The 26,294-nt window shown below is 41.8% G+C and overlaps 1 protein-coding gene across 2 annotated transcripts in view; it reads right to left on the bottom strand.

The window, feature by feature from the left end:
* Positions 1-3,479: 3,479 nt before the first annotated feature.
* STX2 (syntaxin 2) overlaps positions 3,480-26,294 on the bottom strand; it is a 38,116-nt gene continuing 15,301 nt past the window's right edge. Inside the window, exons 3-11 of one of the 2 annotated variants that reach the window (XM_047761207.1) lie at positions 24,230-24,329; positions 17,583-17,657; positions 15,839-15,912; positions 14,650-14,758; positions 12,663-12,736; positions 12,404-12,541; positions 9,650-9,760; positions 7,329-7,454; positions 3,480-4,389 (exon numbers count right to left, since the gene is read on the bottom strand). In XM_047761207.1, the coding sequence (XP_047617163.1) occupies positions 7,374-7,454; positions 9,650-9,760; positions 12,404-12,541; positions 12,663-12,736; positions 14,650-14,758; positions 15,839-15,912; positions 17,583-17,657; positions 24,230-24,329 (762 nt within the window). In that variant the 3' untranslated portion in view covers positions 3,480-4,389; positions 7,329-7,373. The remainder of the gene's footprint in view (positions 4,390-7,328; positions 7,455-9,649; positions 9,761-12,403; positions 12,542-12,662; positions 12,737-14,649; positions 14,759-15,838; positions 15,913-17,582; positions 17,658-24,229; positions 24,330-26,294) is intronic. The other variant, XM_047761208.1, reaches the window with a different exon arrangement.

Below are 26,294 nucleotides of genomic sequence, written 5' to 3'. Positions count from 1 at the left end.
AGCGTCCCTCAGAGTCATCGGAGAGGCTGGTTTCTTTGGGCTCACATCCGCGGTAAGGCCACCGGAGAAACCACAATGCTCACCTTTCAGGTTGTACATTTTCTTTTTCCAATCGCTAGATGTCACAGGCCCGCAGGCTGAACCAGCTAACCCACTGCCCCCTCCAGGATAACCACTGTCTCTTCTAGAACTTACCCCTTTCTCGAAGCCAGGCCCTTAACCGTTCTCCGCGGTTTAGGAATCTGCTTGTTCGGGGGTGCAAGTCAAAATGACAACCGGGTGTGGCCTCGAAAGAAAACACCACCACCACCGTGCCCACTGCGTCCCCTCAGGAAGCGCGGGTGCAATTTCCCACCTGACGGTAAGACGGGATGCAGCGTCCGAGCGATGGCCGCATTTAAACCTGTGCGCATGCGTCCCTCCCACACACCGCTGGAAGCAACCGGAGCAAATATGGGATCCAGAACTGGATAAAGTCAGTCCGGTGTGATGTGTTCTGGGCTCACCACGTCCGATTCTGAGTCTAGAAAACCAAGCTGAGAAACCCCCCAGCCTTTTGCTTGGCTGTCTTGTTTCAAGCACAGTGCACAGTCCCCTGGAGTCTGTTCTTCTAGAAGCTCTCCTTTGCATTAGCTAAAATAATAACCCTGGCATGAGGGAGGCCTTGGCCCTCACCAGTGTCCCTGCCCTGACCTTCGCAGAGCACAGGAGTCACAACCTTGAGAAAATGGGGACTGACCCCAGGGCCCCCTGACTTTAGAGCCCTTGACCCCCCCCCCCAGGCCCAAATCCCTGGGTGCCCCTGACCTCCTGTGAACCAGACACCCCCCACCTGTTTCCACCCCCCCCCCCCCACACACACACTGCCTCTTCTATGACCCAGACTCATCCCCCAACCCAGGGCGTACCCCACCCCACCCCCAGATCCCACCATTTAACGTCGTGGAAGGATGTGAGCCTAGATTTATTGAAGGAGTTAATAAAAATTTGTTGTAAGAGGTCCCAGAGAGGACGTGACCACTGGTTGACCCTTAGAGCTGTCCCGGGGCATCTAAGGCCCCTCACCTCTGTCTTCTTGTCCTTCGATGTCTGCTCCACACACATTCCCCCAACCCCTGTCCTCTGTGGGAGCTGTTTCAAGGACACACCTTAAAACAGTATGTGTGGTTGAGGCCTCGGGATGGTATGGGTGCCTGAGCCCAGGAAGGCCCCTGCAAACTGAAATGGCCCTATCCAGCAGCGTCCCAGACGGGCCCCTACCTGGGGAGGTTGCCTCCGTGCCTCCCCTGTCCTCCCTGTACTTTTCTACCCAAGGAACTCCCAAGGGTACTTGAAAAACTCAATTAGATGATAAACTTTGTCTTCTTTAGAAAGTAAAAACAAAGGCACTAAATTATTGAATGTGCCTGTCCAGGCTGCCATTCAAAAGCAAAGTCACTGGGGAAGAAACGCAGGAAGAGGAAGTTAAAAGTAATGTAAGGGGGGGGGTCCTACCTCCATGAACTAATGTTCTCCAGAAATATCCTGTTTTGTTTTTTTTTTCTTCTGCTTTTTAGGGTTGTACTAGCGACTTATGGAGGTTCCAGGGTAGGGATCGAATCCGAGCTACAGGTGCCGACCTACACCACAGCTCAAGGCAACGCTTGATCCTTAACCCACTGAGCAAGGCCAGGGATCAAACCTGCAACCTCATGGTTCCTAGTCAGGTTCATTTCTGCTGCACCACAATGAGAACGCTCCTATTTTTCTTTTTTTAAAATTCTGGATTTCAAACATCACTTTCCAATATGGTTAGAATTCAGCAAGGGTTATGGATTAAGGAAATCCCACCTAATAGGAAAAAACTCTGAAAGAGAATAAAGGAAAATATCAAGGATAAATAACTCAGAACATTTGGGGGAGGGGAGGTTCACCCTGCTCATAAACATAAACATTCATGAGAACTTGTTGAATTGGCATAAGCATTCAAATCCAGTGACTCAAGACAAAGCCCAAATTCCTTGAATTAGTATGTTGTAAACAGCAAGAATTCAGGTGGGTTCATTAATGTGTTCTGCTGATATTTGAGAGACCACAGGGGCTTGTAATAACAACAATAAATAACCAAAAATTTATCAAACCCCTAAAATTATTAGCTCACATTATACTATTATACATAATAATGACCAGAGGTACTTTTCTTAGTAGAACAATTTATTAATGGATGTGCAATAAAATATCTCCCCAAAAAGCTTTTCAGAAATAACAAGGCAGAAAGCAAGTATTTCTTTTTTGGTTCTCTGAGATTTTTTTTTTAATGTAAACATGAAATATTTGAAGAACTGATAAAAAGTAACACATGAACCTATATATATAGGTACACAAGGCTTAGACATATAAAATATGTTAGCCAGTGAACAACTTCAACAATCGAAATAGAAATCAAAGAGCATTTTCATAACTTCAACCATAAGACAAAAATTCAGGAAGTACTTCAAATCCAGGAAGAATGTTGTGAAAAAATACATTAAGAATTATTATGAAAGGTAAGGACTAAAAAGACCTAACTGGAAGGTGGGACAAGGGGAGAGAGGCCACCCAGCATGAAGTGCCTCTGCACGTGGACATGATCAGACAGAGGTACACAAGTTACATGAATACAAGCATGCTCTCTCACCATTTAAACATCCTCTGGGACAAGTTACACCTTCAACTTAAGCACAAATCAGTGAGAAGTTCCCACCGATGGGCTCTTCAAGATTTAAGAAATACCCGTGTTGGAGCCAGAATACTCCTACTGTCATTCTGAGCACACGGTGATGCTCACCAAGTAAATAAAATGCATAAAAAAATGCTTAGACTTGGATCTAAGCTAGGCAGTTTGAAGTATCGATTATGAATAAGTGAAATTCATAATTGTAATAAATAAGGAGCAGAGTCTCTAAACTGTTGGGTGTAATTCAGTCTTACTGTTTGGAATCAGGCATTATCTACATTAGTTTTCAAACTAAGCAATGTTAAAATAGAGTCACAAGCTTACACAATCATACACAGAAGTAACAAGAGTTAACAATACTTCGAGTATCCTTCGTATATTCATTTACCATTTTGACTAGTTGCTATCTTATAAGATAGATATCTTATATCTATCTTATATCTAGGCCATTCCCTAGGAAAACTTCATACATTTTACAAGTCTAAAAAGAAAGCATATTATTATACTAAGAAATTAATGAGCAATAAAAATGTTTAATTATCATAGATTCCTGTAATCTTTGGGAATTAACACTCAAAGTTCAGCAGAATAGTAGGTACTTAACAAGAATATTTCAGTGATGATCTGTACAACAGCTTACATTTAAAAGAATTTCTTGATGTCTAGGAATAATTTCCTTGAGTTTAAAACTTAGTTTTATCACCTGCTTAAATTCAGACTTTATTAGTGTAAACAGGGAAACGCAAACCTTATTTTTTAGTGAATAAAAGAAGAGACCATTGTCTTTACAGTGTAATAACTAATTTATTATCTGGGGTAACAGAACAGGTAGTAATGTCGATAAGTACAAGAATCAAGATTTTCCTGGAGGTGTCAGGCACATTTAAACCTTATAAATCAATTTTTACAGAAGGCCCTGGAAAGACTTTTTGGGGTACTCTGCAACCAATGTTTTCTATGCCCATGGCAAACTTTGTAAACAACTGTGCAAAGATGGCTCTAAGATCATGAAGCTTCCTATTTCTTTCAAAAGGCAATAGTTAATAAAATTGGAGTAAATTAAGGTGTTAATATATTAAACAATTTATAAACATTTAAAATTATAGGTATCTTACAAAACAGCTCTGTGATAATAAAAATAATTCTTTACAAACGTAAACAAATATGAATTAAACATAATACAAAAATGTCTCTTAGCATGTTAGCTGGAAGAGGGAAGAAAGGCTTAGACCTGAAATCTAATAGCTTCATAACATAAGATATTCCTAATTAAACTTCATATACATTTTAACACTGAAATGTAAAAAAAAAAAAAATTGAAAATTTCAATAATTCCTTATCCTAAGGCCATTGAAACAAGTTTCACATTGTTAAATTTTGTGGTGTATTATTTAGACTCCAAGGATGTTTGGGTTAACTGATCACTTCCATTCTGCTTACGGTTTTTTCACCCAACAACGCATTCTGTTGTGTTTTCTTCTTGAATTCACTAATAAAAAATCGGCACTCAGTGCCACACGTCACAATGTCTGGGATCCACTCAGGAAACAGAAGGATGCAGAACTGCTGCAGACATGGTCTGACTCCAAGGACCAACGGCTCCAGGGATACAGTTGCTATGAAAGTGTTGTTGCTAGGATAATTCCAAGGATCACAAGCAAAATAATTACACAGATAATAATGAACATCATTTTCTGCAAGATAAGGAAAAACATTAATTAATTTGCAAGGTTTAAAAGGAAAGAAATCACTGGTATCATTTCCTACCAAAATCCTCCTGGAGTTTTAGATGGTTTAAAACATAAGTCCATCCTCAAGAAAGAACCCCTATAGGTCGTAGAAAAGCAAAGCATGGGAGAGCGAAGTTCTAAAGGCAATTCACTAAGTCACAGACTCGTGTATATTAAACAGAATGAGTTTTGTAACTTAAAATATGTATTATGAAACAACAACTATTTATTCCCAGAGGTAAAAGGCAATATCCAGGTGGCACCATGTGGGTTCTTAATGAACACTTCCTGTGAATCACAATAAAATCCCAAAATGTTATTTCTTGGATGCACTGTACATCTTGTTAAAACTTGAAATGACATTTATTTCTCATTCACTGAAAACACTATTTATTTATTTTTTACATTAAGATATGATGCCTGTAAGAAATCAACAAGCCAGTAACTCAAGTCTTCTGTTGTATTCTTGGTCCAGAGCAGGGCAATAAAGCATTTAACCTTTTGCTTTTAATTAACAAGCCTCCTCACACAGTTGAAAAGCTAAACAACTTTTGGGTAATGAAATCTAGTCTCCTGCAGGAAACCTGTCTGCAGAAGAAGGAAAGGAATTCACAAAGTTGAAAGCATGCCCCACTGTCCGACCTGGTAAACAGCAGAGATTCATCATTTTCAACGACTAAGAAATCACATCTGCTGAACTGGTCAGTCTCCTGGCCTGCCAAAAGCAGCATTCCTCACTGCATGATTTATGATCACTCAGAGCCTAGGGATCTGCCTTCAGGATGTCACGCACTCAAATTTCCTGTTACTTGTTAATATTAGGTCCATTTCCTGGAAAGCAAGGACATGGCCCCAACCATGCTAGCATCCTCTTTGCATGATCCTGAGACCCTCTCTCATCACCATGCTAGACACACCTCTCTCCTTTGTGGCTGTTACTCCCCCCTCCCTCAGCATCACTCTTCATCTCCGGAACCTCAATGGACCCGGAACCACCCCAGGAAGCCAGGCAGCTGGGATTCCCGCCATTATTACGATGCCCACCACGTGCTTCCACATCTGGCTCTCAGTGGTGCTCTTCTAAGTCCCGCTGAGTCCCTGCCCCCTCAATGCCATGGATTTAACCACTCTCCTCAAATGCCCTGCCAGCTGCAGGTTCCCAGGCTAGGGATTGAACTGGCACTACAGCTGCCAGCCCACACCACAGCTCATGGCAACGCTGGATCCTTAACCTACTGAGTGAGGCCAGGGATAGAACCAGCATCCTCATGGATACTAGTAGGATTCATTACTGCTGAGCCACAACAGGAACTCTCTTGGCCACAATTTTAATTGTAATCATTATGCCAAACATTTTAAGATAAATAACTGGTATGTCCAAATTTAATACACCAGACGGCATTCTAACTTAAAAGAGTTAACACAAAAAGGATGATTCCAAATGCATGGGAAAACACAATATCTACCAAAGTTTGAAGAAAGGTGATACTCATACAGTGAACAAAAATAAAAATACTCTGAATGAAGAAGTGAATGTATTTTGCACTCCAAATCCTTTAATTAAGAACAGAAGTTCCGGAGTTCCCATCGTGGCGCAGTGGTTAACGAATCCGACTGGGAACCAGGAGGTTGCGGGTTCGGTCCCTGCCCTTGCTCAGTGGGTTAATGATCCGGCGTTGGCGTGAGCTGTGGTGTAGGTTGCAGACGCGGCTCGGATCCCGCGTTGCTGTGGCTCTGGCGTAGGCCGGTGGCTACAGCTCCGATTCAACCCCTAGCCTGGGAACCTCCATATGCTGCGGGAGTGGCCCAAGAAATAGCAACAACAACAATAACAACAACAACAACAACAACAACAACAAAAAAAAAGAACAGAAGTTCCTACTGTGACACAGAGGAAACAAATCCGACTAGTATCCATGAGGATATGGGTTCAACCCCTGGCCTTGCTCAGTGGGTTAAGGATCCGGCATTGCCATGAGCTGTGGTGTAGGTTGAAAAAGCGGCTCAGATCCCACACTGCTGTGGCTGTGGCGTAGACAGACAGCTGTAGCTCTGATTAGACCCCTAGCCTGGGAACTTCCATATGCCATGAGTGCAGCCCTAAAAAACAAAAAATTAAAAATTAAAAATAATAAAAATTTTAAAAATAAAATAAACTAGATGCAGAGTTCTCCTGTGGTGCAGCAACTTAAGGAGCTGATGTCACTGTTGTGGCTCTGGTCACTGCTATGGCATAGGTTTGATCCCTGGCCAGGGACCTTCCACATGTCACAGGCACAGCTAAAAATAAAATAAAACAGACTAGGTGCTGCCAAATGGAAAGAAGTGAGACAAACTATTCTGACTTCATGCAATGTTTTTCACAGTTCTCATTCCATTTCAATTCCACAGTAAAATGGTGGGCAAATAAATAGATTTCACGGAGCAACTTTCAGTTGTTGCACTTATCCTAAAGTTAAAATTTAAGATGTAAGTTAAATAGTATATGCTAGCCTTTTCCCTGCAAATCATTAAGTTCAATACTACATGCTGGTCTTCTCACTGCAAATCAACCCTCACTGCTGTGGCTGTCACACTAACGAAGGGCTCATTACTCAGAGTAGAGTCTTCCCAGATCAGAAACAATAGACCGCCGTGGAGACAGAGGAGCCGCTGCTGGCCACACTGTCACATGGAGGTAACATACATAAACAGAAGCTTCAAAAAGCAACATGAAGATGACCGTGATTAGACATGACCCGGCCTCTGCTTGCTCTCAGGTCACAGAGGCTGGAGACAGGAACCCAGACGTGGGGGCAAAGGCTCTGCTGGCAGCTTTTCCTCCCAGCTTTTGGAAGTTGGGCCAGCACCACCATTAGCTAATTGGGCGAGAGAATGAGTAGATTAGTTGATTAGTTACTTACTGCCTCGTTGGCAGAGAGGCGCACACACTGACGTCATCCACGTCATCATTTGCCAACTGATAAACCAATAATTAGAGCAATCACAGCCACCAGCACCAGTGACACGGCCACAATTATCCACTTTTTCTGTCAAAGGAAAGCAAGCTGATTATATTGTGGTTAATTCCACATGCCCGAGTGAGAGAGCATCATGCACTTAAAATTGAACAATCCATCAGAATTCCTTTTAAAATCTAAATTACGGGACATTGATGAATTCTGTTTGACAATTTGCAGTTCTCAGAAAGAGTGATTTTGAATTTAATGAGGTTAGGCTATTTGGAGATACACTGTTATAAAACCCTTAGAATATTAGGTTTCATTGATGATAAAGCTACATGATCACAGTCTTTCAATCAGTTTCTGATGGAATGAGATATGCAGCTTTACTTTTTTTTTTCCCCACGTATAGAGAGCTACATGCAAAGCCAGGTCAGTAAACTAAAAAATTAGCTTTATATTTATTAAGCCCCTACACTCTTCTTTCTTGTTTGCTGTTACTGGCAGTTAAGTCCTTCACTGCTCCCACCACACCGTATACAATCACCCTACCAGTACTGCCTGGTCTTTTGGAGCTAACATAGCACCCTGGGAATGAAACCATGACAGTGGAGAGGGGATGGATGGCCAACACCCTAGAAGATGCAGCAGCCATGCATGTGAGCAGCAGGGTGACAAGCCGAACACACTGGGTATGGTTTTAGATGTCAGGCCTGGAGTCAGAGACAGGAATGACTTTTGAGACAAGCACCACGTTTCTGGCCAGTGGCCACTCTCCCTCACCTGCTGGAGCAAGGCTTGCTCTGTAGGTTCAGGATGAAATGCAACCCCTTTCCCACCACCTTTTATCTCTGTAAAACTAACGACTTCCAACTGAAGTCCTCGTTGGACTGACATGCTCTTTAGGTCACAAAGAAAGGAAGGGAACTGCCCCTTTTAATGATTATTTTAAGTGTTAGTACATTTTGTGCTGGGACCTAGCCTAAGCACTTTACATGCATACCTCATCATCTCACTTTACTGTAGGCTCAATATTTCCAAATGTGGTAATAGAATAATATAAGAAACCACGTTTCACATTTCAAAGGTAAGCGACACTCAGATTCCCAAGAACAGGTAGAGCAAGAGGCTTTACCATTGACATTAAAGCCCAGATATGCATTTTATTTGAGAACATCCAAATAAGACAACTGTTACAGGTGAACCTGCACACAGAATCTGACCCCTCATGTCTCCTGACCTTTTTTTTTTTTTTTGGCTTTTTTAGGGCTGCACCCATGGCATATGGAGAATCCCAGGGTAAGGGTCCAATCGGAGCTACAGCTGCCAGTCTACACCACAGCCACAGCAACATGGGATCTGAGCCACGTCTGCAACCTGCACCACAGCTCATGGCAACACCGGATCCTTAACCCACTGATGGAGAAGGCCAGGGATCAAACCTGAAACCTCATGTTTCCGCTGTGCCATGACGGGAACTCCTCTCCTGAATATTTTGAAACTCCCTCTTTGCAATGTCATTTTTGCCACTGCACTGGAAGCCTCCCCCAGTTCCCCGAATAGCACTGGACAGTCAGCTCCCAGAAGGGCATTTCTACCCCCACACAGACACACATGGAAAGCAGCACTCTGGTCTTGGTGTATGGTCTCCACACCACAGAGGAGGAGACCAGGAGATGATGGGTGAGGTCACAGAATGAGAGCCCTGTTCCCTGGCCCTGAATTAGAACTCAATTCTGCAGTCTTGCTCTCATCGCAGCAAACATTTTGCTCACACATGACACACATTAGGTTCAGATAAAAGTATTAGACCCACTTATAAAGCTTAAATGTGAGTGCACATAACACTCCACAGCCTCAAATAATCCTCCTCTTTCCTCCAAACCAAAGGTTAGGCACACACCCTAAATAGAGAATCAAGTGCTCACGGCATAAAATGTGTAACCGACAATCTTTAGGAGAATTTCTGGTCCCATTCGTCTTATACATCCTTCCAAATAATGACCCGAGAAACAGCAAACTCTAGAACTGAAATCCATACAAATGAGGAAAGGCACTGACTTTGGGTGTGAAGAGTTTTCATTACTTAGAACCAACAAGGCTCCCAGGCAACACAACTTACCTGATAAACTGCAAACGTTTTAGCAAAAAGAATTACTTCCATTTTCAAATAAAACATTTATGGAAGAGGTTTTATTTCTTGGATAAGTAGGCTTACATCAATGTATGGCCACTTGAAATACAGAGAAAAAGGCACTTTAATTCTTAAAGACCAAACTCACCCTCCGTGCTTTGCTGTGATATTTAATAGCTTTTTTCGTTTCTTCTTTAGCATGTTCTACATAGTCTGCGGCATTCATAACGTTTTTTTCTATGTTATTGATCATTTCACCCTTAAAACAAAAAGTTTCAAGCTTAGAAGATGTTCTCAAATGATTTAATCGTGCGTCTTAAGACAGCCACAGAGCAGCATAACAATTCGACGGAGCGTGATGTGCGTGTGATGGAGCCAAATGCTTTGTCGCGTTTACAAAAAAGATGAGACTGTTACAAATGTGCCAATAACACAGTGATCGAAATCCAACTTATAAAAAGAACTAAAAGGGATGGGCAACAATGCTGATAATTAAAGGCATATCCAGTAGACTCTGAGATACGCTTTAACAGGGGAGCACTCTTTTTAAAGACGGCACAGGGAATGAGAGGAAGCTAGCTTTAGGCTGAACTAACAGTTACTGTTATGCATATACATACAATGTATAAAGAATGGCATCTTTTCTAAGGGGTAGAAAATTGTTGCAATTTCAGTAAACTAGGAATAGCTTATGTTTGCCACTAAGTTGACTAAATTAAAGAGCAAAAAATGTAAAGTGAGGTGACTCCAATGAGATGTTAGGGAAGAAAGCACGTTACCTGGTTTTCCGTCCACCAGCAGACATAATCTGCAGCAGTGAATAGTAAAGCATTGAAGAATGACGCACAGTTAACGTACTCATTTGCAAACTTAAACTTTCCAGTAAGTTTTGACTAAACATATATTTCGATTTGGATGAGTCAATAAAATGCAATACTAACAGACTTCTAAAAGGAAACAATGGAACAAAGCTAAGAACACAGTGATTTCTCTAATGGAGATTAATACAATATGTCTGGCATAGTACAATTCTAATTAAAAGTCCGAGGTAGTCTAAAATCTTTGGTAATGACAAAAAATAATTGCTGATCGTTCTGTCTAACTGGTTTCTTTCCCAAAAATAAGAAGCTGGTACTAGCCAGACTCTCGACTCTCCCTTTTTGCAAGGAGTCCACCTAAATTGGAAAGGAGTGGACCCAATCAGCCCCATCCTGTGCTCCAAATGCACAGGCCTCGGTTCTTCACACATTTTTATGACAAATTTCCTGGAGCCCAACAATGTTCTTTAAAACAGCAATGTGGAGAGTAGCCCCAGTACCAGGATGGATTTCCTATCACTCCTTATATAGCCCAGGCAAACAGAAAACAGGCTGGTCAGACTGGAACTTTCTTGGAGAACCACTCCTGCCAAAACAGACCCTGACACCAGCCTCATGGGAGTAAGGCCATGGGTGGGGAGCGAACGCTTACCCTTCACAGGGCAGTCAGCTGGACCAGTGGCCCCTGATCTAGGAATGACTGGGTGCAAGCCTCAGGTGGTGCCTGAGACCACAGACGTCTCATTCAGCATCACCTCAGGGCGAGCAAGCACATCCACACACCTAACAGGAACACCAGTTTGTCCTGTACATTTTGGGTTTTTTGCTTTTTTTTTTTAGGGCTACACCTGAGGCATATGGAAGTTTACAGGCTAGGGGTCAAACTGGAGCTGCACTGCTGGCCTACACCACAGCCATAGCAACTCGGGATCCCAGAACCACTGACCAAGGCCAGGGATCGAACCCATATCCTCATGGATACTAGTCAGATTTGTTTCCGCTGAGCCACAATGGTAACTCCCAAGTTTTGTTTTTATTTTTTTGTTTGTTTGTTTGGTTTTTGTCTTTTTGTCTTTTCTATGGCCATACCTGTGGCACATGGAGATTCCCAGGCTAGGGGTCCAATCAGAGCTGTAGCTGCCGGCATACACCAGAGCCACAGCAATGTGGGATCCGAGTCATGTCTGCGACCCACACCAGAGCTCACAGCAACACCACATCCTTAACCCACTGAGCAAGGTCAGGGATCGAACTCAAAACCTCATGGTTCCTAGTCGGATTCATTAACCACTGAGCCATGACGGGAACTCCCCAAGTTTTGTTTTTAAATTAAGTTAACTTCCTCAGTCCCTCACAGGGTCTCTTCAACAGCCCTGTCACCTCCTGCCTGTGCTTCCAACAATGGAAGTACGAAGTCCTACTTATGCCATGGCATATCCCTGTGGGGCTTATTCGCTTAAAGTTCTCTCCTGATTACTACTCTAATATACGCTCCTTGCAGAAAACTTGAATATATAAATGAGAGAAAAAAACTAAAATTCCCATAGTCCTGATGTTCTTACACTGCCTGGTATATTTCTTTCCTTCTGGGAGTGCTGTCTTATGTAGCTCAGTTCATGCCATATCTGTGGGTGTCAGGGTGTGGGTTATGTGTATTTATATTTATACATACATGTATTTATATAAATACACACATAAGGTTTTGTGGCTCCCTCTTCTGTCAACTGGAAATTGACAGCACGACATTTACACATTTCATCAAAAATCCTCCATAGTACAACAGAAATTGGTAAAACATTATAAATCAACTACAATAAAAAGTAAAAAAAAAAAAAATCCTCCATGAACAAAGTCTCTGTAGTCCACAGGTGCCCAACAGGCTGTCCTATAGGCACACCATAATTTAATAACCCAGCCCCTACTGTTGGAAGTTTAAGCTGTTTCCAACATTTCAGTTTCACATGGCATTAACACTGCAATCAGCTTTTGAATTACAAGATCAAATCCAAAATAACGGCCCTCTCAGGTACGGTGGAATCAAACAACCACTCTCATTTTGGAAAAGGAAAGCCAGGTGCAGTTACCTGAGTCTCCACAAACATAGCCATGTCCATAAACATCTCGTGCAGCTCACGGATGCTGGTCTCCAGTTTCATGATGTCTTTATGACGAGACTCAATTTCATTGAGAGCCTGTCTAGTAATCTGTGAATCTGATATAATCTTTGAAAAGCAAGAACCAAAGAGAAACATTGATGAACTTATGATTGTTTAGGAAGTTAAAAGAAAACACGTCTGTAGGTATACAAGCGCCCACCGTCACAAAACGCCCCCATGCACTCACATCGGACGTGAAAATGGAGGGATTTCCGCTTTCCAGCATCTCTTCTAATTCATCATCGGTGGTGGTCTTTCCCGCTACAATAATAATTAAAAACTCCAATGAGAACGCAGCAATATTTAAAAATGATGTTTGCACAGATAAGTTAGCAACTAAAATCTCATGTTAACATTTTTACCCAATGTTTTTCTAACCTTTCCAATATATTTTCCTAGGCAAGTATTAATGATGAGAAAAATTAACCTTAGACTATGTAGTTGAGAGAACTGGAAAACTTTCACAGTAAATCTGATAACTGGAATGAATAAGACACAATTTTAATGTGAGTGAGAAAACAACTGTAAAAAGAAAACTGATACATAAACTTTTGGCATATCAGTTTTCCTAAAAGTTTTACTCTGGTTTATGGGGAAAGGGGACAAGCTAGATTCAGCATCTATGAAATGGGTATAATAAATAATAAAGACTGTATAATTAGAATCAGATGGTTTAATGCTTTCTGTACTTTGGTTGTTAATATTTTTCCTTGAGTTAAATGTATTAATGCCCTTGAGGATTGGAAAAAACCAAGTTTTTCACGTTTTTCACGCTCTGTGCCACAAAAGGCAAAATTAAATGAGTAAGTATTATAATAACTAAAATATCAGTTAATGGGACTATTCATAGCAGTACCATAAATACCAAAAAGTGGAAACCACCCAAATGTTCATCACCTGATGGATGGATAAACCCATCCAGACAATGGAACCGGGTCCAGCCATTAAAAAGAATGAAAGACTGGTACATGCTACAGTTAAGTATGGTTGGAAAACTATGCTAAGTGAAAGTCACAAAAGACCATGTACTGTGTGATTCCACCTACATTAATGCCCCAAATGGGAAAATTTATAGATAGAAAAGTAAACTGGTGGTTGTCTGGGGCTCAGGGGTGGGGGGTGCGGTGGAGAATGGGAAGTGCCAGACAATGGTGCAGAGTTTCCTTCTGGAGAGACTAAAGTATTCTAAACTTGATGATACCAATACACTAAAAATCTCTGAAATATACACTTGAGTATCATTCACCTGCTACGTCAATTATATCTCAACGATGTCATTAAAATGTCATTCAAGGAGGTTCAAGTTCACAGCTGCCACCCAAGTTCACCAGAGACACAAAGTAGCCCCGGTGGATTATGCACCCACACTGGGCTTGAACCACAACTGAGGAACCCCCATCTTTCACAGCAGGGAGGAGACAAGCCTGCCTGACCGTTATGCAACAATCAAACTGCCTTCTGCTCAGAGGGAAATGTGAGCTCCACCTTCCAAGGCCAAGTGCTACACAAACATCCTTGGAAGAAAGTCTGGAGCGAAAGGGCAGTGAGGGTCTGCTCACCAGACACACAGAACTGTGAGAGACACGGGATCTGTCCCAAGACGGGGCAGGAAGGGTTGGGCGACACAGAAAATACACGAAGGGGAGTTCCTGTTGTGGCTCAGTGGTAACAAACCCAACTGGTATGCACAAGGATGTGGGTTCAATCCCTGGCCTTGCTCAGTGGGTTAGGGATATGGTGTTCCTGCAAGTTGCAGGGTAGGTCATAGATGCAGCTTGGATCTGGTGTTGCTGTGGCTGTTGCACAGGCTGGCAGCTGCAGCTCCAATTCAGGCCCTAGCCTGGGAACTTCCATATGCTGCAGGTGCAGCCCTAAAGAGAAAAAAGAAAATACACGAAGATATGATGGTTAAAAGTTTGCCACATGCAATGAACACTCTAAAGTAACAGTTACTGGAAAGTAATCTAAAGTCCATCACCTAGAATTTTCTAAAGGATGTAAATAAATAATAGGTTGGTTGACTCAATAAACTAGAAGCTATGAAAGGGCTTTAAGCTTCACAATACTGACAAAAGCGGAGATGGAACTACTTTTCTGAAGTTACATACTCTCATATCAGATCTTAGGGAGAAAAATAATGCTTTTTAACAAAAATAGCATTTTCATTGACTCACTTATTTCTAGCTGCCGCTGTATACGTCCTTTGCTTCGCTCCCGAAAGAGAGTCTGTGCTTCATTATACTCTGTCATAACTTCCACAAACTTCCGAGACAGCACTGAATGCTGCCAACATGGAAAAATTAATCAATATATAATGGTCATTTCCTCTGTTAAAAGTTATACATAGAAATATTACATTACAGAAATTCAAACTATTATGCTATGTATTCCTTCAAATGGAAAATAAGACTCACAGCAACTGGAGTTCCTATTATGGCTCATCGGAAATGAATCCTAACTAGTAACCATGAGGTTGTGGGTTTGATCCTTGGCCTTGCTCAGTGGATTAAGGATCTGGCATTGCTGTGAGCTATGGTGTAGGTTGCAGACTTGGCTCAGATCTGATGTTGCTGTGGCTGTGGTATAGGCCAGAGGCTATATCTCCGATTGGACCCCTAGCCCGGAACCTCCATATGCCGGAGGTGTGGGCCTAAAAAGCAAAAGATTAATAGCAACTTACTGTACAACAGAATCTATGCTCAGGACTTTACATGCATGGTCTTATTTGATTTTCATAATAACCCTGCTATTATTGTCCTCCACTTCAACTTAGATAAGTCAATTAACCCATGGCTGCAGGTGAATGGATGGGGTTTGACACCCAATTGAGCTGTTCCCAGAGCCCTGAATGCATAACCACCGTCTGCCAAGAGTTAAGTGGACTGAATTCCACTTTGCTGCACCGCCAACCTCTAAAAGGCGAGGATTTTACCAGGAACACTGAAATGACTCGGAAAATTCTTTACACCTCAGAAGAGAATTCTGCTGATAAGCTGGAGAGAACTTTTTCTTCATAATATAGAGAAGTCTATAAATACTACGAGGTTTTTTTGGTTTTTTTGGTTTTTTTTTTTGGTTTTTTTGTTTGTTTGTTTTTTGCTGTGCTCGAGGCATGTAGAAGTTTCCAGGCCAAGAATCAAAACTGTGTCACAGCTGTAACCAGAGCCACAGGAGTGACAACACCAGATCCTCAACCCACTAGGCCATCAGGGAACTCCCTCTAAATACTACATCTTTTTTACACAGAAATATTGTGAGGGTTAATGTGACAGTAGAGATGAGATTCTTTTAGAATTAAAAGAAGAAAGTGAAAAGACCTCTTCCCAGCCATCACTTGGGTCTAGACAAGGCTGATTATCAAACCTGGGTTCTTCGTATCCGAAGATCCACTGAAGTCCGGTTCCCACTCTCATCCTGATCAAAACTTTGTTCAATAGCTAGAAAGAAACAGGAAAGAGTTACCTTTTAAACTAAAAAAATGAGAGTTTTTCAAGCCTAACTTCAAATGCATTTTCTTATCTTTTCACCTCCTAATAAATGTATGAATTTAGGTGATCATCCACTGTTGAAAACATCACAAAACAATGCCAGGTGTTACAGTTTCATATTTAAAAGCAAAGAACCTCAGTCTGATCAAGTCTGGAGAACTTAACCATCAGTCTCCAGGAAATTCAGAAGACAAAGGAAGCTGTGACGTGATGTTAAGGGGTGACACCAGCAGAAGCGCAACATGGTAACTCCAGGTGGATAATGTCCTGGTTTTCTCTGACCCAAAGAAAAAAATGCTGGTGGAAGAAAGAAGGAAGGAGAATATGGTCAGGAAAAACTGATCACAGGGCATGGTCCTTATTTGGTACCCAATCTAAACAAACTGTAAAAAAAATAAATAAATAAAAAATAAATAAATAAAAATTAAAAGATCAGTGTGGAAGTGTAAATTCTGACTGGATATTTTATAGTAAATAATGGTAATTAATGTGATTGAGATATAATAATAGCATTGCAGTTGTATTTTAGGGGGAAATATTCCTATGTTTTAGAGACACACCCTGAAAACTACATGCTGACAAAAGTCTCAGACGTCTGGGAAGGGTTGGGAAATCAGCTGGATGGTGAGTGGGCCACTGAGCTGCAGAACGAGGACACTGGGCTTGTGGGCTCGTAGTAGTAACCTCCTCCCACACACACCCCCAGGTCCAAAATTTCCCATCATAAAGAGTCTCTGATCTTCAGAGATTTTTATCTGAATACTATTTTGTAAAAATCGACTGCAATGCGTCTACCACATTAAGAAAACACCTCCTCTGCTTCAGTCCCTTCAGAAAGCTATAAACCTCTTGGAAACCACTGAGGCTGACGTTGACCTTGGAGCACCATCAGCTCAGCTGAATGATACTAAGTATTCAAAGGAGCTTGCCAACTAAAAGAAATGTTTAAGAACCTGGCAATCCACTTTAAAGGCTATTCATCTTCTCAAATACCTGCAATTTAGCCCTAAACTGTCATAAAAACATACTATAAGAGAATAACAATTTAGAAGCAGGTGCTTCATCTTGTTGAGTATGTATGAATTAGTGTTTCACTCCTAAATTTAAGGACTAATAACCATTAGCTTTTTAGCTCCTTGAATGCAATCCTTAGAGCTGGTAGTTTAACAATTCTAGAATAATGAGTTACTTAAATGAGGCTTACTCTTCCAAGTATATACAAATAACATTTTAAAGTGCTCACCATTTTAATGTTTGAATATATAAAAGAATAAAAAGTTAGAGAGTTCTTGCTGTGGTTCAGCAGGTTACAGACCCGACTAATATCCATGAGGATGTGGTTCAATCCTTGGCCTCACTTAGTGGGTTAAGGATCTGGTGTTGCTGTGAGCTGCACTGTAGGTCACAGACGCAGCTCAGATCTGGCATTGTAACGGCTGTGGCCGTGGCTGTGGTGTAGGCCAGCAGCTGTAGCTCCAGTTAAACCACTAGCCTGGGAACTTCCATATGCTGCAGGTATGGCCCTAAAAAGAAAAAAAAAAAAAGTTACAAAGAAGAAAATAATAATTATCCATAGTCCCACCACCAATGATTACACATAATTAAAACTTTAAACTCACACTTTAACTTGGTCCGAATTTTATTAGCAGTTTTCTTGATTTCTTTGTTCAGATCTTCAAGCTCTTCTTTTATTTCTTTAAAATAAAAAAAAAGACATCTGAGCTGTAATATCCAACATCAAAAATGTCCAACAAACTTAAACAGAATATTATTCTTGGTAAATATTCAAGTTTGCTTATTTCTTTTCCTTTGGCCACGTCCATGGCATACAGAAGTCCCGGGCCACAGATCCTACCTGCACCACAGCAGTGGCATCACCAAATCCTTAACCACTAGTCCATCAGGGAACTCCTGTTTGCTTCTTAAGAAAAAAAAAATCTCCCACATGTTTCTTTCTTGCACTGCTCTAATCAAAGCGTGGGAGGTTTTTTTTTTTCCCCTCTCAGAATATGGCTAAATTTCTCCTTTTCTGTTCAGGTCTAGGTGTTGGCAATGGATTCAAGGGACTATTTCATCAATTAATGGGTATAAACCAGCAATCTTCAAACTTAGGTGTGCACCGGAATCCCAACAGATCTGTCTTAATGGAGTTATAACAGACATTACAATAGTTACATTCAAAGAGGTAAAACACAAGATTGAGAATTTTGTCAGGAAACAGGACAGTAGGAAAAGGAACCAAATGAAATTCTAGGACTGAAAAATATTTCAACCAAAAATAACTCCATGGGTGAAGAGAGATCTCCTGACCTGAAAAGTAACAGCTAAAGAGAGGTCAGGAGACAAATCAGAAAGATTCCAAAATAAAATATGGCAAAACAATAGAGAATAGAGAACAGAGGGCAAGAGATGTAAAGAACACAGTGAAAAGGTCTAAAACACAGGTAACTCGAGTCTCTAAATAAGAAATGACAGAAAACGGAGCCAAGATGATTTATGAAAAGAAAATAACGAAGATTCTCCCAAATCTGCCAGAGAATATCAATTCAAAGATTCAAGAAACATCAATCCAGTGATGCCAGAAAATATCAATCCAGATATTTAGGAAATAGGATAAATACAAGAAAATCACATCTGGGAGTTCCCATTGTGGCTCAGTGGTTAACAAATCTGACTAGGAACCATGAGGTTGCAGGTTCAATCCCTGGCCTTGCTCAGTGGGTTAAGGATCCAGCATTCCCATGAGCTGTGGTGTAGGTTGCAGACATGGCTGGGATCCTGTGTTGCTGTGGCTCTGGCATAGGCCAGTGGCTAGTGCTCCAATTCGACCTCTAGCCTGGGAACCTCCATATGCCGTGGGAGTGGCCCAAGAAGTGGCAAAAGGACAAAAAAAAAAAAAAAGAAAGAAAAAAAAAATCACATCTGGAAACAGTGAAAATAGAACTGACAAACCCAAAGGCCAAAAATCAGACATCTTAAAAGCTACAATTAGACAGCTGACTTTTAAAAAAAAAGACAATAAGGGTAGTGGGGAGGGACTGGGAGTTTGGGGATAGCAGATGCAAACTACTCCATTTAGAATGGATAAGCAATGAGATCCTGCTGTACAACAAAAGGAACTATAAACAGTCTTTTGGGACAGAACATGATAGAAGACAGACTAACAGGAGAAAAAGAATGCATATATATATATATATATATATATATATATATATACACACACACACACACACACACACACATATATATGACTGGGTCACTTTGCTGTATAGCAAAAATTGGCACAATACTGTAAATCAACTATACTTTAATAAAAAATTCAACTAAAAAAAGATACTGAAAAGATAATCTTCAAAATCTTCAAAGGGGTGAAACAACTTCCAAACTAGACTCTTTTATTCACTGAAATATCCCTAAAGAATGAAATCAAATAAGGATAATTTCAGACAATAGCAGATCCCCACTAAAAGAAAGAATAGTGTTTTCCTTAGGGGAAAAAAAATTATCTCAAATACAAGCTTTAACACAGGAAAAAGGAAGAGCATTGGTATTGGTAAATATGTGGAGAGATCCAAATGTACACTAATTGCATAAAATATAAATATGTTATTTTACCTAGTATACATATATAATAATAGCACTAAGAAACGACAGGGTTAAAGTTTCCTAAGGTCATCCTACTACTTGGAAGTGGTAAAAATACAGGTTTACATTGGATTTTAACAAGTCTAGAATGCATACTAAAACAACAGTAAATGGAATGTAGAAACGAGGTAATAGGGAAGGGTAAAATTCTTAAAAATCAATCCAAAGGAAAGCATGAAGAGAAAAAAAGTAACACAAAAGAAACAAGAAAATAAAAAAGCAAATCAGATCATGAATGTTAGCTCAACACATCAATAATTCCAGTAAATAACTAGACTAGAAAAGCTAACTGCAGATGAAGAAAAAGATCAAATTGGACAAAAAGATAAAAGTCAACTACATCTTATTTACAAGAGATGAGAGGAACATCTAAAACCCAGGCCCACACGAGTCTGAGAAACAGGCAGGGCTTTGCTAACATCGGCCAGTGGACATGAAGGCACAGAGCATCTCTGGATGAGAAGGAGACCACAGGTGGGTGAAGGCTCAGTACACCTCAGAGATAGGGTAGCTCTGAAGGTTTTGTCTGCCCAGGTGTCTGAACTCTTCTCTGGAAAGAGGGGGAAATACACAGCAGTAAAGGGTATCAATGGGACAATTCCTGACTGAGAATACAGACTGTGGATTAGGCAGTATTTTATCAATGCTAAACGTTCTGAGTAAGGAGTTCCCTGGTAGTTCAGTGGGTTAAGGATCTGGCATTGTAGTTGATTGTAGTTGCTGTGGCTCCAGTTTCATCCCTGGCCTGGGAACTTCCACATGTGGCAGGCATGGACAAAAATAAATAAAAATAATTTTAAAACATGAAAAGAATGCTTAATGGTACAAGTCCTTTGATCAAGTTGGTAGATTAGAACCCTAGCCCAAGAGGTAGGCTGATAAGTACTCAGGGACACACAGCAGGCAAGGATGCCCATGTGGAGCTACCCCTTGTGGTGCAACAGGACCGGTAGCAAGTGTGATCCCCAGCCCAGCACAGTGGGTTAAGGATCTGGTGTTGCCACAGCTGTAGCATAGGTCACAACTGCAGCTCAGGGCTGATCCCTGGCCCAGCCCTCCATATGCCACGGGGCAACCAAAAAAGAAAAAAATAAATAAAAGGAACCTCAAGGCCTACAACTGATGAACAAAATCTCACCACTATGATGGTTATGCCACCTATACAGTATCATCAGAAGGATCCAAAAAGTTGAATCACACATATTTCAGGCTCCCACCAGGTGCACCAATGTTTTGGAAGTCCTGGAACTTACACATTTTATAATGGCCCTCTTAAAAAAAAATACAAAAGAGTAAAGTTAAAGGAAAGAACAGGAGCTCCCTGTGGTACAGCAGGTTAAGGACCTGGTGTTGTTACTGCTGTGCCTCGGGTCACTGCTGCGGCACAGGTTTGATCCCTGGAACAGGAACTTCCAAATGCCACAGGTTGAGTCAATAAGATAAAAGAAAAAAAAAGTACAAGTAAAAGGGCCCTTTGTTAGCTTCTCATCAAATCTTCCTCTGGGATCTTCTCACTGCAGGTTAATGAAACGACTTGGCCAGCATGCCAGCCCTGCATCTGGAGCAGGCAGAAGCAAACGGCCTGGGCCAGGCTGCAGGGTGGCTCCACCTCTGGCCACTGTGCTCTGGAGCCCCTTCTGCAAGCCAACCCAGGAGGTGGGCAGACAGGGCAGCAGGGGGCTGGAGCTCCAACCTCCCACCTCCCCCACCCACCAGGACAGAGGGCTGGGAGAGGACAGCTGCATCACCCTGGCCACTTCCTAGGACCCAGCAATGTGGGACAGGAGTAGCAATATTTTCCTTTACAAAGACTAAGTAAGCAGTTAGACATGACTTCCTACACTTTGGTTTACAATCTGTTGTGAAACAAACAGATGAAAAGCAATAGTTTTATTGAGAAGGCCTACTGGAACAGATGCAGTAAGAGCTCTAAATTTACTCACAATTGCTGTAGCTGCTATTACTCGCAGCAAAAGTTTTTTGGAGGTACATTTCTCAAAAGAAAAAAATATACTAATATATATTCAAATTCAACTTCCCCAAGAACTAAGAAAGATGTTAACAAGTATTACATTAAAAATTTATGGGCAAATACACTTGTGAAACACAATACTAGCAGAGTGAAACAGGTTTCTTCATTGCAGGGCTTGTCAGGGCTTTTATTACACTGAGTGTGCTTTAACTTTCCCAGTGGGATTGAGGTTGGTATAAAGTGGACCCCAAATGTATCTGGCCACAGAACTCTTGTTTCATAGACTAGCTAAAGAGATTCATGCTCTAGGAACACACTTTGAGAAACATTAAATCACAAGACAGGGCACCTAAAGTCGCTCAAGGCATTATTTTATGGAACACGCAAAAAATTTTTTTTTCTTTTTACAGCCCAACCTGTGGCATGTGAAGGTTCCCAGGCTAGGGGTCAAATCAAAGAGTGGCATCTGCTGGCTTATGCCATAGCCACAGCAACACCAGATCCGAACCTCATATGCAATCTACGCCACAGCTTGTAGCAATGTTGGATCCTTAACCCACTGAACGAGGCCAGGGATTGAACCCACATCTTCATGGACACTATGTCAGGGGTTCTTGACTCAGAGTTACAACAGGAACTCTGGAAACAAACAAAATCTTAAAAATGAGTCCTTTTCTAACAATACCAAGTTCTTTTTTTCAAAGTAAGGCTACACCAAATAATCTTCTACAAAGTTGCTTTCAACTCTCCTCTGAGATTGTGAATTAGAGTTCTCCCAACACTGCTTCTATTCAAGACTGTAAAAAATGCCAGTGAAATAAGTCGACTAAAAATAAAAATCAGGAGTTCCTGTCGTGGCGCAGTGGTTAACGAATCCGACTAGGAACCATGAGGTTGCAGGTTCGGTCCCTGCCCTTGCTCAGTGGGTTAATGATCTGGCGTTGGCGTGAGCTGTGGTGTAGGTCGCAGACGCGGCTCGGATCCCCTGTTGCTATGGCTCTGGCGTAGGCCAGTGGCTACAGCTCCAATCAGACCCCTAGCCTGGGAACTTCCATATGCCGCGGGAGCGGCCCAAAGAAATAGCAAAAAAATTAAAATAAATAAATAAATAAAAATCAAGGAGGAGTTCCCACTGTGGCACAACAGGATCAGCAGCATCTTGGGAGCACCGGGACGCAAGTTCAATCCCCAGCCCAGGACGTGGGTTAAGGATCTGGCATTGCTGCAGCTGCGACTTAGGTTGCGACTGCAGCTCAGATCTGATCCCCAGCCAGGGAGCTTCATATGCCGCAGGGGAGCTGAGAAAAGAAAAGAAAAAAGAAAAAGAAAGAAAAAAAAAAGTTGAGGAGTTCCCTGGTGGCTCAGTGGGTTAAGGATCTGGTGTTGTCACTACTATGGCTCGGGTCACTGTCATGGTATGGATCCCTGGCCCCAAAACTTCCACATGCTGTGGTACAGCCAAAAATAAATAAATAAATAAATAATGTAAGAACTGAGGGACAACTTTCATTATTCACAGATGACATGACTGGGTGCAGAGACATCTCAACCGAATCTACAGAGAAATTATTAAAATTAATAATTAGGCAAGATAATGGGATACAAGCTCAACATACAAAACCCATTTTATGTCTATATATGGAAACAAATAGTAAATAAGATTCACAGCAGATACTGTTTACATTAACATAAGACCTCTATGCCGAGCCCACAGAACATCACGGACAGCAAGCAGAAGGGTAAGCAGACAGACGGGCCATCCTCATGGATAAAAACACTCAATATTGTAAAAGGTATCTATCAACCATCCCCCCAGTGATGGATGGATTCCAACTTGCAGTCTCTGACTTCTTACCTTTAAAGTCTTCAAAATGTATCCCTGCAGCTCCAGGAAATACTTCCTTCTAAGTACAAAAGCCCTGATGTTTGGCTAAGTTAAAACCACTTGCTTAATGCTGCCCTCAACAGACACTGAGAACAGCACACCCCACACAAGAGCCTTTGCCGAAGACTTAAAATCCCCTCTCAGTCTGTTCCTCATCTTTAAAACAAGGACTGTTTTCCAAATCAATCCTTATTAACCTTTATTTAAACACAGAATCCTATCACTCCTGTTTAGTTATGAAGATAACAGGGTCTGAGGCCCAGTCACTGACATGGTTCCGCAAAGCCACGGTTGCGTACTCTCAGCAGTCCTCTCCCCGGACAAACGGTGGACCCCTAGGAGGCTGTGAAAAACCACACGGATGCCCTGGCTCGCCCAGACCACATACATCAGAACATCCCAGCTCAATGTCATGTACACCAGGCTGAGGTCTGTGTTACAGACAGCAGGAGGGAAAGACACCCAGACAGACACGCTGCTTTTTAAAACCAACTTGGGAGTTCCCGTTGCAGGGCAGTGGAAACAAATCCAACTAATATCCATGAGGATGCGGGTTCGATCCCTGGCCTTGCCGGCATTGCCATGAGCTGTGGTGTAGGTCGCAGACACAGCTCAGACCCCACATTGCTGTGACTACAGCGCAGGCTGGCAGCTGCAGCTCTGATTCTACCCCTAGCCTGGGAACCTCCATATGCCATGGGTGCGGCCCTAAAAGGACAAAAAATAAAAATTAAAAATAAAAAAAAATAAAACCAACAACTTACTTCCTTCTGGGTTTGGTGCAGAAAGAATGATGCTGTGGTTTTTCTTTACTTCTTCAACATACTGAGCTATTTTAGCTATACTGTTTCTGATCTCCTCAACCTAGGAGAGAGACAAAAAGTCATCACCATTGTGACAAATTCAAATCTCCCACCACTTTTCATTACCTACAAAGAGAAGGAAAAAGGAGGGAGATAAGTGAATAATCACCACATAAAAAAATAACAACCTTTCCCCATTTGTTCAATTTAAAAAATAAAGGGAAAGGTACCATATTAAAATAGCTACCCTCATGACTGAGGCAGTATCAACCACCAGGAAACCTTGTTGGTTGTAAAAAGGTTTACACTTAAGATCCAGTGTTACCACAGATGAGGGCAACTAGCAGCATCTACGATTAACACCAGTATCCGTGCCGCCAAGAGGTGAACCCACTCTGCAGCATATGTGACCATAATACTCTTGTGTGGGGAGGTATTTACAGCTCATGAGGCCAAGCCTCTTAGTTCACTGCTTTCTGCCTCTGGTGGTCAATTATTCAATACTTATTTCAAAATGTAATGTACTCATTAGCGAGATTTGTCCAGGTGGATTCATAACATCATCTTCAAAAACCTCTGTGGTGACCTTCATCACTGTCCCCCAAAATGTCCAGATCCTAACCCTGGACCCTGACTGTTACTTATGTGGCAAAAGAAACTGCAGATGTGACTAAACACATCTTTTTCTTTTTCAGCCACACCCTGACATATGGCAGTTCCCAGGCCAGGGATCAAATATACCCTACACAGGATCCTTAACCCACTTAGCCAGGTCAGAGACCAAAAAAAATAAACACCCACAAGGTGCAGAACAATGTATAGACATGTTAGCAATGATGCAGAAAGAGTCAAAATTAGCACAGTTTAACTTTCAGACTGTGCAAGCTAACATTTACATGAAGAAACACTGAGACGTCTAAACAAGAAACTAAAAACAGGGTCACCTGTTGGGTGGAGAGGTGAGAAAACAGAGGAGATGAAGACAGGAGAGGGAGTGAGTCTTCTCATGGGAGTGCATCTCACATCATTTTGATTTCTGAGCAATGAGAATGAACGAGTGCAGAGGTAGGATCCCAACGTGAGGAGTCCCATGGAGTAGAGCAGCTCTCACAGTTTTGGTCTCAGGGTGTCTTTAATCCTAAAGTTACTGAGGACCCCAAAGAGCATTGGCTCATGTGGGTTGGAGCTCTCTGCAGATAATTCCCACAGTGGAGAATAAGCTTGAACATGTACTAATGCATTTAAAATAGTAATTACAGGGAGTTCCCATCGTGGCACAGTGGAAACGAATCCGACTAGGAATCTTAAGGTTTGGGGTTCGATCCCTGGCCTCGATCAGTGGGTTAAGGATCCGGTGTTGCCATGAAGTATGGTGTAAGTCCCAGATGTGGTTCAGATCTGGCGTTGCTATGGCTGTGGCTGTGGCCGGCAGCAACAGCTCCAATTAGACCCCTAGCCTGGGATCCTCCATGTGCCGCGGATGCAGCCCTAAAAGGACAAAAGACAAAAAAAAAATTTTTTTTTATTTAAAAAAACAGAGTAAAATAAAGTAGGAATTACAGGGAGTTCCCTGGTGGCTTAGCAACTTAAGGATCCAGCACTGTCTGTATATACCGTGACTCAGGTTGGTGCTGTGAAATGGGTTTGAAACCTGGCCTGGAACTTCCACATGCTGTGGGTTGGACAAAAACCCCCAGTAATTACAAGCCCATGACATGTTGTGGTAGAGTCCACATCCTAATCTTCTGAATGTGGGCAAAAGGTATTTGGCAGGTGTGATCAGTTAAGAGTCTTGAGATGGGAAATTAGCCTGGATTATCTGGGTGGTTCCAGTATAACCACAAGAGTCCTTAGAAAACAGAGGCAACAGGACCAAATTTTGGAAAAAGAGACATGACAGTAGAAGCAGAGGCTGAAGTGAGGAAGGGGCTGCAATCCAAGAAAGCAGGTGCCTCCAGAAGCTGGAAAAGGCAAGGAAACCACTCTCCCCTGGAGCCTACAGCAAGAGGGTACACGGCCTGACCAC

This window comes from Phacochoerus africanus, chromosome 15 (assembly GCF_016906955.1).
Source record: "Phacochoerus africanus isolate WHEZ1 chromosome 15, ROS_Pafr_v1, whole genome shotgun sequence".
NCBI classification, from domain to species: domain Eukaryota; kingdom Metazoa; phylum Chordata; class Mammalia; order Artiodactyla; family Suidae; genus Phacochoerus; species Phacochoerus africanus.
This window is presented reverse-complemented; position numbering and strand designations above follow the sequence as displayed.